The 18,444-nt window shown below is 36.7% G+C and overlaps 1 protein-coding gene across 1 annotated transcript in view; it reads left to right on the top strand.

Annotated features, from left to right (window-relative positions):
• LOC148504696 (TBC1 domain family member 20-like) overlaps window positions 1–18,075 on the top strand; it is a 380,562-nt gene extending 362,487 nt beyond the window's left edge. The window contains exon 8 of the mRNA XM_088448592.1: window positions 16,978–18,075. Coding sequence (XP_088304718.1) covers window positions 16,978–17,209 — 232 coding nt within the window. The 3' untranslated portion in view covers window positions 17,210–18,075. The remainder of the gene's footprint in view (window positions 1–16,977) is intronic.
• The last annotated feature ends 369 nt before the right edge of the window (window positions 18,076–18,444 follow it).

The raw sequence follows: 18,444 nt of genomic DNA, 5'->3' as shown, positions 1-18,444 counted from the left end.
CATCTGTCATCTTCATTCATTCATCTCTCCAATCATTATGTATACTGTCCTGTCATCTTCATTCATTCATCTCTCCAGTCATTATTTATACTGTCCTGTCGTCTGTCATTTTCATTCATTCATCTCTCCAATCATTTTTTATACTGTCCTGTCATCTGTCATCTTCATTCATACATCTCTCCAATCATTATTTATACTGTCCTATCATCTTCATTCATTCATTCATCTCTCCAATCATTATTTATACTGTCACAGCATCTGTCATCTTCATTCATTCATCTCTCCAATCATTATGTATACTGTCCTGTCATCTGTCATCTTCATTCATACATCTCTCCAATCATTATTTATACTGTCCTATCATCTTCATTCATTCATCTCTCCTATCATTATTTATACTGTCCCAGCATCTGTCATCTTCATTCATTCATCTCTCCAGTCATTATTTATACTGTCCTGTCGTCTGTCATCTTCATTCATTCATCTCTCCAATCATTATTTATACTGTCCCAGCATCTGTCATCTTCATTCATTCATCTCTCAAATCATTATTTATACTGTCCTGTCATCTGTCATCTTCATTCATACATCTCTCCAATCATTATTTATACTGTCCTGTCGTCTGTCATCTTCATTCATTCATCTCTCCAATCATTATTTATACTGTCCTGTCGTCTGTCATCTTCATTCATTCATCTCTCCAATCATTATTTATACTGTCCTGTCGTCTGTCATCTTCATTCATTCATCTCTCCAATCATTATGTATACTGTCCTGTCATCTTCATTCATTCATCTCTCCAATCATTATTTATACTGTCCTGTCGTCTGTCATCTTCATTCATTCATCTCTCCAATCATTATGTATACTGTCCTGTCATCTTCATTCATTCATCTCTCCAGTCATTATGTATACTGTCCTGTCGTCTGTCATCTTCATTCATTCATCTCTCCAATCTTTATGTATACTGTCCTGTCATCTTCATTCATTCATCTCTCCAATCATTATTTATACTGTCCTGTCATCTGTCATCTTCATTCATACATCTCTCCAATCATTATTTATACTGTCCTGTCATCTGTCATCTTCATTCATACATCTATCCAATCATTTATACTGTCCTATCATCTTCATTCATTCATCTCTCCAATCATTATTTATACTGTCCCAGCATCTGTCATCTTCATTCATTCATCTCTCCAATCATTATGTATACTGTCCTGTCATCTTCATTCATTCATCTCTCCAGTCATTATTTATACTGTCCTGTCATCTGTCATCTTCATTCATTCATCTCTCCAATCATTTTTTATACTGTCCTGTCATCTGTCATCTTCATTCATACATCTCTCCAATCATTATTTATACTGTCCTGTCATCTGTCATCTTCATTCATACATCTCTCCAATCATTATTTATTCTGTCCTATCATCTTCATTCATTCATCTCTCCAATCATTATTTATACTGTCATGTCATCGCCATCTTCATTCATTCATCTCTCCGATCATTATTTATACTGTCCTGTCATCTTCATTCATTCATTCATTCATCTCTCCAATCATTATTTATTCTGTCCTATCATCTTCATTCATTCATCTCTCCAATCATTATTTATACTGTCATGTCATCGCCATCTTCATTCATTCATCTCTCCAATCATTATTTATACTGTCCTGTCATCTGTCATCTTCATTCATTCATCTCTCCAATCATTTATAATGTCCTGTCATCTTCATTCATTCATCTCTCCAATCATTATTTATACTGTCCTGTCATATCTTCATTCATTCATCTCTCCAATCATTATTTATACTGTCATCTGTCATCTTCATTCATACATCTCTCCAATCATTATTTATACTGTCCTGTCATCTGTCATCTTCATTCATACATCTCTCCAATCATTATTTATACTGTCCTATCATCTTCATTCATTCATCTCTCCAATCATTATTTATACTGTCCCAGCATCTGTCATCTTCATTCATTCATCTCTCCAATCATTATGTATACTGTCCTGTCATCTTCATTCTTTCATCTCTCCAGTCATTATTTATACTGTCCTGTCGTCTGTCATCTTCATTCATTCATCTCTCCAATCATTTTTTATACTGTCCTGTCATCTGTCATCTTCATTCATACATCTCTCCAATCATTATTTATACTGTCCTATCATCTTCATTCATTCATTCATCTCTCCAATCATTATTTATACTGTCACAGCATCTGTCATCTTCATTCATTCATCTCTCCAATCATTATGTATACTGTCCTGTCATCTTCATTCATACATCTCTCCAATCATTATTTATACTGTCCTATAATCTTCATTCATTCATCTCTCCAATCATTATTTATACTGTCCCAGCATCTGTCATCTTCATTCATTCATCTCTCCAGTCATTATTTATACTGTCCTGTCATCTGTCATCTTCATTCATACATCTCTCCAATCATTATTTATACTGTCCTGTCATCTGTCATCTTCATTCATACATCTCTCCAATCATTATTTATACTGTCCTGTCATCTTCATTCATTCATCTCTCCAGTCATTATGTATACTGTCCTGTCGTCTGTCATCTTCATTCATTCATCTCTCCAATCATTATTTATACTGTCCTGTCGTCTGTCATCTTCATTCATTCATCTCTCCAATCATTATTTATACTGTCCTGTCGTCTGTCATCTTCATTCATTCATCTCTCCAATCATTATGTATACTGTCCTGTCATCTTCATTCATTCATCTCTCCAATCATTATTTATACTGTCCTGTCGTCTGTCGTCTTCATTCATTCATCTCCAATCATTATGTATACTGTCCTGTCATCTTCATTCATTCATCTCTCCAGTCATTATGTATACTGTCCTGTCGTCTGTCATCTTCATTCATTCATCTCCAATCATTATGTATACTGTCCTGTCATCTTCATTCATTCATCTCTCCAATCATTATTTATACTGTCCTGTCATCTGTCATCTTCATTCATACATCTCTCCAATCATTATTTATACTGTCCTGTCATCTGTCATCTTCATTCATACATCTCTCCAATCATTATTTATACTGTCCTATCATCTTCATTCATTCATCTCTCCAATCATTATTTATACTGTCCCATCATCTGTCATCTTCATTCATTCATCTCTCCAATCATTATGTATACTGTCCTGTCATCTTCATTCATTCATCTCTCCAATCATTATGTATACTGTCCTGTCATCTTCATTCATTCATATCTCCAGTCATTATGTATACTGTCCTGTCATCTGTCATCTTCATTCATTCATCTCTCCAATCATTATTTATACTGTCCTGTCGTCTGTCATCTTCATTCATTCATCTATCCAATCATTATTTATACTGTCCTGTCATCTGTCATCTTCATTCATTCATCTCTCCAATCATTATTTATACTGTCATGTCATCGCCATCTTCATTCATTCATCTCTCCGATCATTATTTATACTGTCCTGTCGTCTGACATCTTCATTCATTCATCTCTCCAATCATTATTTATACTGTCCTGTCATCTGTCATCTTCATTCATTCATCTCTCCAATCATTTATACTGTCCTGTCATCTTCATTCATTCATCTCACCAATCATTATTTATACTGTCCTGTCATCTTCATTCATTCATCTCTCCAATCATTATTTATACTGTCATCTGTCATCTTCATTCATACATCTCTCCAATCATTATTTATACTGTCATCTGTCATCTTCATTCATACATCTCTCCAATCATTATTTATACTGTCCTGTCATCTGTCATCTTCATTCATACATCTCTCCAATCATTATTTATACTGTCCTGTCATCTTCATTCATTCATCTCTCCAATCATTATTTATATTGTCCCAGCATCTGTCATCTTCATTCATTCATCTCTCCAATCATTATTTATACTGTCCTGTCATCTGTCATCTTCATTCATACATCTCTCCAATCATTATTTATACTGTCCTATCATCTTCATTCATTCATCTCTCCAATCATTATTTATACTGTCCCAGCATCTGTCATCTTCATTCATTCATCTCTCCAATCATTATGTATACTGTCCTGTCATCTTCATTCATTCATCTCTCCAGTCATTATTTATACTGTCCTGTCGTCTGTCATTTTCATTCATTCATCTCTCCAATCATTTTTTATACTGTCCTGTCATCTGTCATCTTCATTCATACATCTCTCCAATCATTATTTATACTGTCCTATCATCTTCATTCATTCATTCATCTCTCCAATCATTATTTATACTGTCACAGCATCTGTCATCTTCATTCATTCATCTCTCCAATCATTATGTATACTGTCCTGTCATCTGTCATCTTCATTCATACATCTCTCCAATCATTATTTATACTGTCCTATCATCTTCATTCATTCATCTCTCCTATCATTATTTATACTGTCCCAGCATCTGTCATCTTCATTCATTCATCTCTCCAGTCATTATTTATACTGTCCTGTCGTCTGTCATCTTCATTCATTCATCTCTCCAATCATTATTTATACTGTCCCAGCATCTGTCATCTTCATTCATTCATCTCTCCAATCATTATGTATACTGTCCTGTCATCTTCATTCATTCATCTCTCCTATCATTATTTATACTGTCCCAGCATCTGTCATCTTCATTCATTCATCTCTCCAGTCATTATTTATACTGTCCTGTCGTCTGTCATCTTCATTCATTCATCTCTCCAATCATTATTTATACTGTCCCAGCATCTGTCATCTTCATTCATTCATCTCTCAAATCATTATTTATACTGTCCTGTCATCTGTCATCTTCATTCATACATCTCTCCAATCATTATTTATACTGTCCTATCATCTTCATTCATTCATTCATCTCTCCAATCATTATTTATACTGTCACAGCATCTGTCATCTTCATTCATTCATCTCTCCAATCATTATGTATACTGTCCTGTCATCTGTCATCTTCATTCATACATCTCTCCAATCATTTTTTATACTGTCCTGTCATCTGTCATCTTCATTCATACATCTCTCCAATCATTATTTATACTGTCCTATCATCTTCATTCATTCATTCATCTCTCCAATCATTATTTATACTGTCACAGCATCTGTCATCTTCATTCATTCATCTCTCCAATCATTATGTATACTGTCCTGTCATCTTCATTCATACATCTCTCCAATCATTATTTATACTGTCCTATAATCTTCATTCATTCATCTCTCCAATCATTATTTATACTGTCCCAGCATCTGTCATCTTCATTCATTCATCTCTCCAGTCATTATTTATACTGTCCTGTCATCTGTCATCTTCATTCATACATCTCTCCAATCATTATTTATACTGTCCTGTCATCTGTCATCTTCATTCATACATCTCTCCAATCATTATTTATACTGTCCTGTCATCTTCATTCATTCATCTCTCCAGTCATTATGTATACTGTCCTGTCGTCTGTCATCTTCATTCTTTCATCTCTCCAATCATTATTTATACTGTCCTGTCGTCTGTCATCTTCATTCATTCATCTATCCAATCATTATTTATACTGTCCTGTCATCTGTCATCTTCATTCATTCATCTCTCCAATCATTATTTATACTGTCATGTCATCGCCATCTTCATTCATTCATCTCTCCGATCATTATTTATACTGTCCTGTCGTCTGTCATCTTCATTCATTCATCTCTCCAATCATTATTTATACTGTCCTGTCATCTGTCATCTTCATTCATTCATCTCTCCAATCATTTATACTGTCCTGTCATCTTCATTCATTCATCTCACCAATCATTATTTATACTGTCCTGTCCTCTTCATTCATTCATCTCTCCAATCATTATTTATACTGTCATCTGTCATCTTCATTCATACATCTCTCCAATCATTATTTATACTGTCCTGTCATCTTCATTCATTCATCTCTCCAATCATTATTTATATTGTCCCAGCATCTGTCATCTTCATTCATTCATCTCTCCAATCATTATTTATACTGTCCTGTCATCTGTCATCTTCATTCATACATCTCTCCAATCATTATTTATACTGTCCTATCATCTTCATTCATTCATCTCTCCAATCATTATTTATACTGTCCCAGCATCTGTCATCTTCATTCATTCATCTCTCCAATCATTATGTATACTGTCCTGTCATCTTCATTCATTCATCTCTCCAGTCATTATTTATACTGTCCTGTCGTCTGTCATTTTCATTCATTCATCTCTCCAATCATTTTTTATACTGTCCTGTCATCTGTCATCTTCATTCATACATCTCTCCAATCATTATTTATACTGTCCTATCATCTTCATTCATTCATTCATCTCTCCAATCATTATTTATACTGTCACAGCATCTGTCATCTTCATTCATTCATCTCTCCAATCATTATGTATACTGTCCTGTCATCTGTCATCTTCATTCATACATCTCTCCAATCATTATTTATACTGTCCTATCATCTTCATTCATTCATCTCTCCTATCATTATTTATACTGTCCCAGCATCTGTCATCTTCATTCATTCATCTCTCCAGTCATTATTTATACTGTCCTGTCGTCTGTCATCTTCATTCATTCATCTCTCCAATCATTATTTATACTGTCCCAGCATCTGTCATCTTCATTCATTCATCTCTCAAATCATTATTTATACTGTCCTGTCATCTGTCATCTTCATTCATACATCTCTCCAATCATTATTTATACTGTCCTGTCGTCTGTCATCTTCATTCATTCATCTCTCCAATCATTATTTATACTGTCCTGTCGTCTGTCATCTTCATTCATTCATCTCTCCAATCATTATTTATACTGTCCTGTCGTCTGTCATCTTCATTCATTCATCTCTCCAATCATTATGTATACTGTCCTGTCATCTTCATTCATTCATCTCTCCAATCATTATTTATACTGTCCTGTCGTCTGTCATCTTCATTCATTCATCTCTCCAATCATTATGTATACTGTCCTGTCATCTTCATTCATTCATCTCTCCAGTCATTATGTATACTGTCCTGTCGTCTGTCATCTTCATTCATTCATCTCTCCAATCTTTATGTATACTGTCCTGTCATCTTCATTCATTCATCTCTCCAATCATTATTTATACTGTCCTGTCATCTGTCATCTTCATTCATACATCTCTCCAATCATTATTTATACTGTCCTGTCATCTGTCATCTTCATTCATACATCTATCCAATCATTTATACTGTCCTATCATCTTCATTCATTCATCTCTCCAATCATTATTTATACTGTCCCAGCATCTGTCATCTTCATTCATTCATCTCTCCAATCATTATGTATACTGTCCTGTCATCTTCATTCATTCATCTCTCCAGTCATTATTTATACTGTCCTGTCATCTGTCATCTTCATTCATTCATCTCTCCAATCATTTTTTATACTGTCCTGTCATCTGTCATCTTCATTCATACATCTCTCCAATCATTATTTATACTGTCCTGTCATCTGTCATCTTCATTCATACATCTCTCCAATCATTATTTATTCTGTCCTATCATCTTCATTCATTCATCTCTCCAATCATTATTTATACTGTCATGTCATCGCCATCTTCATTCATTCATCTCTCCGATCATTATTTATACTGTCCTGTCATCTTCATTCATTCATTCATTCATCTCTCCAATCATTATTTATTCTGTCCTATCATCTTCATTCATTCATCTCTCCAATCATTATTTATACTGTCATGTCATCGCCATCTTCATTCATTCATCTCTCCAATCATTATTTATACTGTCCTGTCATCTGTCATCTTCATTCATTCATCTCTCCAATCATTTATAATGTCCTGTCATCTTCATTCATTCATCTCTCCAATCATTATTTATACTGTCCTGTCATATCTTCATTCATTCATCTCTCCAATCATTATTTATACTGTCATCTGTCATCTTCATTCATACATCTCTCCAATCATTATTTATACTGTCCTGTCATCTGTCATCTTCATTCATACATCTCTCCAATCATTATTTATACTGTCCTATCATCTTCATTCATTCATCTCTCCAATCATTATTTATACTGTCCCAGCATCTGTCATCTTCATTCATTCATCTCTCCAATCATTATGTATACTGTCCTGTCATCTTCATTCTTTCATCTCTCCAGTCATTATTTATACTGTCCTGTCGTCTGTCATCTTCATTCATTCATCTCTCCAATCATTTTTTATACTGTCCTGTCATCTGTCATCTTCATTCATACATCTCTCCAATCATTATTTATACTGTCCTATCATCTTCATTCATTCATTCATCTCTCCAATCATTATTTATACTGTCACAGCATCTGTCATCTTCATTCATTCATCTCTCCAATCATTATGTATACTGTCCTGTCATCTTCATTCATACATCTCTCCAATCATTATTTATACTGTCCTATAATCTTCATTCATTCATCTCTCCAATCATTATTTATACTGTCCCAGCATCTGTCATCTTCATTCATTCATCTCTCCAGTCATTATTTATACTGTCCTGTCATCTGTCATCTTCATTCATACATCTCTCCAATCATTATTTATACTGTCCTGTCATCTGTCATCTTCATTCATACATCTCTCCAATCATTATTTATACTGTCCTGTCATCTTCATTCATTCATCTCTCCAGTCATTATGTATACTGTCCTGTCGTCTGTCATCTTCATTCATTCATCTCTCCAATCATTATTTATACTGTCCTGTCGTCTGTCATCTTCATTCATTCATCTCTCCAATCATTATTTATACTGTCCTGTCGTCTGTCATCTTCATTCATTCATCTCTCCAATCATTATGTATACTGTCCTGTCATCTTCATTCATTCATCTCTCCAATCATTATTTATACTGTCCTGTCGTCTGTCATCTTCATTCATTCATCTCCAATCATTATGTATACTGTCCTGTCATCTTCATTCATTCATCTCTCCAGTCATTATGTATACTGTCCTGTCGTCTGTCATCTTCATTCATTCATCTCCAATCATTATGTATACTGTCCTGTCATCTTCATTCATTCATCTCTCCAATCATTATTTATACTGTCCTGTCATCTGTCATCTTCATTCATACATCTCTCCAATCATTATTTATACTGTCCTGTCATCTGTCATCTTCATTCATACATCTCTCCAATCATTATTTATACTGTCCTATCATCTTCATTCATTCATCTCTCCAATCATTATTTATACTGTCCCATCATCTGTCATCTTCATTCATTCATCTCTCCAATCATTATGTATACTGTCCTGTCATCTTCATTCATTCATCTCTCCAATCATTATGTATACTGTCCTGTCATCTTCATTCATTCATATCTCCAGTCATTATGTATACTGTCCTGTCATCTGTCATCTTCATTCATTCATCTCTCCAATCATTATTTATACTGTCCTGTCGTCTGTCATCTTCATTCATTCATCTATCCAATCATTATTTATACTGTCCTGTCATCTGTCATCTTCATTCATTCATCTCTCCAATCATTATTTATACTGTCATGTCATCGCCATCTTCATTCATTCATCTCTCCGATCATTATTTATACTGTCCTGTCGTCTGACATCTTCATTCATTCATCTCTCCAATCATTATTTATACTGTCCTGTCATCTGTCATCTTCATTCATTCATCTCTCCAATCATTTATACTGTCCTGTCATCTTCATTCATTCATCTCACCAATCATTATTTATACTGTCCTGTCATCTTCATTCATTCATCTCTCCAATCATTATTTATACTGTCATCTGTCATCTTCATTCATACATCTCTCCAATCATTATTTATACTGTCCTGTCATCTGTCATCTTCATTCATACATCTCTCCAATCATTATTTATACTGTCCTGTCATCTTCATTCATTCATCTCTCCAATCATTATTTATATTGTCCCAGCATCTGTCATCTTCATTCATTCATCTCTCCAATCATTATTTATACTGTCCTGTCATCTGTCATCTTCATTCATACATCTCTCCAATCATTATTTATACTGTCCTATCATCTTCATTCATTCATCTCTCCAATCATTATTTATACTGTCCCAGCATCTGTCATCTTCATTCATTCATCTCTCCAATCATTATGTATACTGTCCTGTCATCTTCATTCATTCATCTCTCCAGTCATTATTTATACTGTCCTGTCATCTGTCATTTTCATTCATTCATCTCTCCAATCATTTTTTATACTGTCCTGTCATCTGTCATCTTCATTCATACATCTCTCCAATCATTATTTATACTGTCCTATCATCTTCATTCATTCATTCATCTCTCCAATCATTATTTATACTGTCACAGCATCTGTCATCTTCATTCATTCATCTCTCCAATCATTATGTATACTGTCCTGTCATCTGTCATCTTCATTCATACATCTCTCCAATCATTATTTATACTGTCCTATCATCTTCATTCATTCATCTCTCCTATCATTATTTATACTGTCCCAGCATCTGTCATCTTCATTCATTCATCTCTCCAGTCATTATTTATACTGTCCTGTCGTCTGTCATCTTCATTCATTCATCTCTCCAATCATTATTTATACTGTCCCAGCATCTGTCATCTTCATTCATTCATCTCTCAAATCATTATTTATACTGTCCTGTCATCTGTCATCTTCATTCATACATCTCTCCAATCATTATTTATACTGTCCTGTCGTCTGTCATCTTCATTCATTCATCTCTCCAATCATTATTTATACTGTCCTGTCGTCTGTCATCTTCATTCATTCATCTCTCCAATCATTATTTATACTGTCCTGTCGTCTGTCATCTTCATTCATTCATCTCTCCAATCATTATGTATACTGTCCTGTCATCTTCATTCATTCATCTCTCCAATCATTATTTATACTGTCCTGTCGTCTGTCATCTTCATTCATTCATCTCTCCAATCATTATGTATACTGTCCTGTCATCTTCATTCATTCATCTCTCCAGTCATTATGTATACTGTCCTGTCGTCTGTCATCTTCATTCATTCATCTCTCCAATCATTATGTATACTGTCCTGTCATCTTCATTCATTCATCTCTCCAATCATTATTTATACTGTCCTGTCATCTGTCATCTTCATTCATACATCTCTCCAATCATTATTTATACTGTCCTGTCATCTGTCATCTTCATTCATACATCTATCCAATCATTTATACTGTCCTATCATCTTCATTCATTCATCTCTCCAATCATTATTTATACTGTCCCAGCATCTGTCATCTTCATTCATTCATCTCTCCAATCATTATGTATACTGTCCTGTCATCTTCATTCATTCATCTCTCCAGTCATTATTTATACTGTCCTGTCGTCTGTCATCTTCATTCATTCATCTCTCCAATCATTTTTTATACTGTCCTGTCATCTGTCATCTTCATTCATACATCTCTCCAATCATTATTTATACTGTCCTGTCATCTGTCATCTTCATTCATACATCTCTCCAATCATTATTTATTCTGTCCTATCATCTTCATTCATTCATCTCTCCAATCATTATTTATACTGTCATGTCATCGCCATCTTCATTCATTCATCTCTCCGATCATTATTTATACTGTCCTGTCATCTTCATTCATTCATTCATCTCTCCAATCATTATTTATTCTGTCCTATCATCTTCATTCATTCATCTCTCCAATCATTATTTATACTGTCATGTCATCGCCATCTTCATTCATTCATCTCTCCAATCATTATTTATACTGTCCTGTCATCTGTCATCTTCATTCATTCATTCATCTCTCCAATCATTTATAATGTCCTGTCATCTTCATTCATTCATCTCTCCAATCATTATTTATACTGTCCTGTCATATCTTCATTCATTCATCTCTCCAATCATTATTTATACTGTCATCTGTCATCTTCATTCATACATCTCTCCAATCATTATTTATACTGTCCTGTCATCTGTCATCTTCATTCATACATCTCTCCAATCATTATTTATACTGTCCTATCATCTTCATTCATTCATCTCTCCAATCATTATTTATACTGTCCCAGCATCTGTCATCTTCATTCATTCATCTCTCCAATCATTATGTATACTGTCCTGTCATCTTCATTCTTTCATCTCTCCAGTCATTATTTATACTGTCCTGTCGTCTGTCATCTTCATTCATTCATCTCTCCAATCATTTTTTATACTGTCCTGTCATCTGTCATCTTCATTCATACATCTCTCCAATCATTATTTATACTGTCCTGTCATCTGTCATCTTCATTCATACATCTCTCCAATCATTATTTATACTGTCCTATCATCTTCATTCATTCATTCATCTCTCCAATCATTATTTATACTGTCACAGCATCTGTCATCTTCATTCATTCATCTCTCCAATCATTATGTATACTGTCCTGTCATCTTCATTCATACATCTCTCCAATCATTATTTATACTGTCCTATAATCTTCATTCATTCATCTCTCCAATCATTATTTATACTGTCCCAGCATCTGTCATCTTCATTCATTCATCTCTCCAGTCATTATTTATACTGTCCTGTCATCTGTCATCTTCATTCATACATCTCTCCAATCATTATTTATACTGTCCTGTCATCTGTCATCTTCATTCATACATCTCTCCAATCATTATTTATACTGTCCTGTCATCTTCATTCATTCATCTCTCCAGTCATTATGTATACTGTCCTGTCGTCTGTCATCTTCATTCATTCATCTCTCCAATCATTATTTATACTGTCCTGTCGTCTGTCATCTTCATTCATTCATCTCTCCAATCATTATTTATACTGTCCTGTCGTCTGTCATCTTCATTCATTCATCTCTCCAATCATTATGTATACTGTCCTGTCATCTTCATTCATTCATCTCTCCAATCATTATTTATACTGTCCTGTCGTCTGTCATCTTCATTCATTCATCTCCAATCATTATGTATACTGTCCTGTCATCTTCATTCATTCATCTCTCCAGTCATTATGTATACTGTCCTGTCGTCTGTCATCTTCATTCATTCATCTCTCCAATCATTATGTATACTGTCCTGTCATCTTCATTCATTCATCTCTCCAATCATTATGTATACTGTCCTGTCATCTTCATTCATTCATCTCTCCAGTCATTATGTATACTGTCCTGTCATCTTCATTCATTCATCTCTCCAGTCATTATTTATACTGTCCTGTCATCTTCATTCATTCATTCATCTCTCCAATCATTATTTATACTGTCACAGCATCTGTCATCTTCATTCATTCATCTCTCCAATCATTATTTATACTGTCCTGTCGTCTGTCATCTTCATTCATTCATCTCTCCAATCATTATGTATACTGTCCTGTCATCTTCATTCATTCATCTCTCCAATCATTTTTTATACTGTCCTGTCATCTGTCATCTTCATTCATACATCTCTCCAATCATTATTTATACTGTCCTGTCTTCTGTCATCTTCATTCATACATCTCTCCAATCATTATTTATACTGTCCTATCATCTTCATTCATTCATTCATCTCTCCAATCATTATTTATACTGTCACAGCATCTGTCATCTTCATTCATTCATCTCTCCAATCATTATGTATACTGTCCTGTCATCTGTCATCTTCATTCATGCATCTCTCCAATCATTATTTATACTGTCCTATCATCTTCATTCATTCATCTCTCCAATCATTATTTATACTGTCCCAGCATCTGTCTTCTTCATTCATTCATCTCTCCAATCATTATTTATACTGTCCTGTCATCTGTCATCTTCATTCATACATCTCTCCAATCATTATTTATACTGTCCTGTCATCTGTCATCTTCATTCATACATCTCTCCAATCATTATTTATACTGTCCTGTCGTCTGTCATCTTCATTCATTCATCTCTCCAATCATTATTTATACTGTCCTGTCGTCTGTCATCTTCATTCATTCATCTCTCCAATCATTATTTATACTGTCCTGTCGTCTGTCATCTTCATTCATTCATCTCTCCAATCATTATGTATACTGTCCTGTCATCTTCATTCATTCATCTCTCCAGTCATTATGTATACTGTCCTGTCATCTGTCATCTTCATTCATTCATCTCTCCAATCATTTTTCATACTGTCCTGTCGTCTTTCATCTTCATTCATTCATCTATCCAATCATTATTTATACTGTCCTGTCATCTGTCATCTTCATTCATCTCTCCAATCATTATTTATACTGTCCTGTCATCTGTCATCTTCATTCATTCATCTCTCCAGTCATTATGTATACTGTCCTGTCATCTGTAATCTTCATTCATTCATCTCTCCAATCATTATTTATACTGTCCTGTCATCTTCATTCATTCATTCATCTCTCCAATCATTATTTATACTGTCCCAGCATCTGTCATCTTCATTCATTCATCTCTCCAATCATTATTTATACTGTCCTGTCGTCTGTCATCTTCATTCATTCATCTCTCCAATCATTATTTATACTGTCCTGTCGTCTGTCATCTTCATTCATTCATCTCTCCAATCATTATTTATACTGTCCTGTCGTCTGTCATCTTCATTCATTCATCTCTCCAATCATTATGTATACTGTCCTGTCATCTTCATTCATTCATCTCTCCAGTCATTATGTATACTGTCCTGTCATCTGTCATCTATTTATACTGTCCTGTCATCTGTCATCTTCACTCATTCATTCATCTCTCCAATCATTATTTATACTGTCCTGTCATCTTCATTCATTCATCTCTCCAATCATTATTTATACTGTCCCAGCATCTGTCATCTTCATTCATTTATCTCTCCAATCATTATTTATACTGTCCTGTCATCTGTCATCTTCATTCATACATCTCTCCAATCATTATTTATACTGTCCTGTCATCTGTCATCTTCATTCATACATCTCTCCAATCATTATTTATACTGTCCTGTCATCTGTCATCTTCATTCATACATCTCTCCAATCATTATTTATACTGTCCTATCATCTTCATTCATTCATTCATCTCTCCAATCATTATTTATACTGTCCCAGCATCTGTCATCTTCATTGATTCATCTCTCCAATCATTATGTATACTGTCCTGTCATCTTCATTCATTCATCTCTCCAGTCATTATTTATACTGTCCTGTCGTCTGTCATCTTCATTCATTCATCTCTCCAATCATAGAATGGAAGGGTTTGTAGCGCCCACCTCCCTGCAATTTATCACGACCAGCTGCCGTCCCAAGGGTCCTCCAGTTCCCTATTCCAAGGAATAAAACAGTAGAAAAAATAGAAACGGCGCATGTAGGTCTAACCGGACCCAGAAGACACAGTGATAATAAAAGATAAATTGTTTATTATAACATACAATAGTGTTCCCTCTAGCTCCGGCGGCAGGCAGGGCGCCAGAGCTAGAGAGGGCAATGTTGTGTGCGCGCCTAAGGCGCGCACGCGTCCGAAAAGGGGGCGTGGTTATGAAAAGGGGGCGTGTCTATACGACGCGTCCCCTTTTCGTCATACTTGGGGGCGTGCCCGGCGCTTACGGACATGCCGGGCAGCCCCCAAGCGCTGCAGAAAGGGAGAATAGACGCCGGGCGCATGCGCCCGGCGTCTATTCCCCGGCGGTGACCGGGTCACCGCATGTTTGTCCACCCGCGGGACACTGCGTCCCGCGGGTGAGAACGTCTCCCGCAGGCTGTTAGGGCAGGGCGCTTTTTTCCCTCCTCCTGGAGGGCAGGGTGCTTTTTGCCCTCCAGAAGGAGGGCAGGGCGCCGCGCCCCGCTAAAACAGCCTAGCGGGAACACTAATACAAGTGTAGATAATAGATAGTAGATATTGGAGATAGATTGAAAGGTCAATGACCACAATAAATTACTGCAGAAATTTGTACATAATAAAAAGGAAAAAACCTCACATGTATTATTGAAGATTAGAGCACCAGCTGTGTACTCCAATCACATGTGTTATACTAAAGTGCTGTTAATAAATACACCTCTATTATATAGAATAAAATCCTCTTCAGGAATAGATGAATAAATGGCCTATTACTGGCATAAAATGATAGTTCCGTTATTGGGAATCCATATTGATACAAATTTTGTATCCAATCATTGGCTGTGAATGCGAAAATGTAACAGATAATGGAGCCAATGTATTTATACTGTCCTGTCATCTATCATCTTCATTCATTCATCTCTCCAATCATTATTTATACTGTCCTGTCATCTGTCATCTTCATTCATTCATCTCTCCAATCATTATTTATACTGTCCTATCATCTTCATTCATTCATCTCTCCAATCATTATGTATACTGTCCTGTCATCTGTCATCTTCATTCATTCATCTCTCCAATCATTATGTATACTGCCCTGTCATCTGTCATCTTCATTCATTAATCTCTCCAATCATTATGTATACTGTCCTGTCATCTGTCATCTTCATTCATTCATCTCTCCAATCATTATTTATACTGTCCTATCATCTTCATTCATTCATCTGTCCAATCATTATTTATACTGTCCTGTCATCTGTCATCTTCATTCATTCATCTCTCCAATCATTATTTATACTGTCCTGTCATCTTCATTCATTCATCTCTCCAATCATTATGTATACTGTCCTGTCATCTGTCATCTTCATTCATTCATTTCTCCAATCATTATGTATACTGTCCTGTCATCTGTCATCTTCATTCATTCATCTCTCCAATCATTATGTATACTGCCCTGTCATCTGTCATCTTCATTCATTCATCTCTCCAACCATTATATAACGTCCACCCGAACAATGTAATATTTATAATTCAACTCTTCAATTTTGCTTGTGGCCACTTGTCTCTATCGTCCCTATTTGTTACCATTACACACAATCCTTAACGATGACTCAAGCTCCACAAGTTCTGCTATTTGTCCACAAGAGGGCAGTAGACAGATTTGTCTTTGTTACGTGTTATTTCCACCTAACTCTCTCTCTCACCCTCAGCATTTCCGCAGCATCATTCCGTGCCCTGCAGATCGCCAGCTCCCAGCAGCGTCCGGATTGCGTCCTCAGAAGGCAGAAGCCCCCCGAGTCTGATGTGCTTCCCGTTCGATCGCAGAGTAAACTGGTGAAACTGGCCTTGTGGAGTCTCTCTGCCTCTTTGGGCGCTGTGGCTCTTGCTGTGATGCAGAGCGCACTGGAATGGAGCCCTGAATTATTGCTGGGACTTTTCTGAGACAGTAGAATTTTCCAGGCCAGTTACCTGTACGCGGCTCAGCTCGGTCTGACCTACATTAGGAGATGCTGGGGAAAGATTTCTACCTTTCCATTCTGTATAACAGGGATGGGGAACCTCATGTCCGGGGGCCGTATAAGGCTCCCGGAGTCATTTGGTCTGGCCCCTGGAGCTTTTTTCTGCTAGCCTCATCTGGCTAGCAGGGGGCCCAGAATGGCACCCCGCAGCCAGAATCTATGCAGCAGTGCCTCCTGTAGCGTCCTTAAAATGCTTCAGATGGTCACACCGCTGCCCTTGCAGCTCCCCGGAGCATCCTCAGGATGCTCCGGGCATTGCTGTAATCACTGGTGATTGTGGCCTCGCCCCTTATGACATCATACGGAGTGGGGGCGTAGTCTGCACCAGGCCCTCCGAATAATGTTATATATATCAAAATGGCCCTTGGGAGAAAAAAGGTTCCTCACCCCTGCTGTATAACATGAAAAAAGCAAAGGCCTTTATTTTCAGTCACCCTGACCGACATCCTGACCCCTGCCCGGGATGCAGACCCCCTGCCCGGGATGCAGACCCCCTGCCCGGGATGCAGACCCCCTGCCCGGGATGCAGACCCCCTGCCCTGGATGCAGACCCCCTGCCCTGGATGCAGACCCCCTGCCCTGGATGCAGACCCCCTGCCCTGGATGCAGACCCCTGGCATCTGGACGCCGTAACATCCATCTCTTGTCTTCTGTCACCTAGAGGACTGATAGAGTATCACAGGGTGTGGTTGCACTTTATAGTTGATGTTGTAATTACGTTTCTCCTCGGGGAACGTGGATAGGAATGTGTCATTTGTGCCTTTTTGTATTAAACTCTATTTATACAAATGGATATTCCTGCTTGTTTTATATACAGTGTTTGGTAGTGATTTGATTTGGACCTATAACCATACAGACCGGTCAGTGACTGCGCTCTGTGTTACTATTGGCAGCGAGTATTCGGCGCACGTATTGCATACAGTTTTCATGTATACAGCGTTTTCCTGCTTAGCTGGCAGCGGCCATTGTGACGCCAGACCATCTACGGGGCGGAGAGGTGATATAATATAACATCTGGGTGTGTAGGGAGCCGAGTTACACCTATGTGTGGTGACATTTCATGGAACCAGCTGGCCGGGCATTTGGTGGGCCGGTTAGCAATGGGAAGGTCACACATTTCACTTCCAGGTCATAGGTGACGTGACCTCACACCTCTCA

Source organism: Taudactylus pleione, unplaced genomic scaffold, assembly GCF_031769625.1.
Source record: "Taudactylus pleione unplaced genomic scaffold, aTauple2 ptg000460l, whole genome shotgun sequence".
Lineage (NCBI taxonomy): Eukaryota > Metazoa > Chordata > Amphibia > Anura > Myobatrachidae > Taudactylus > Taudactylus pleione.
This window is presented reverse-complemented; position numbering and strand designations above follow the sequence as displayed.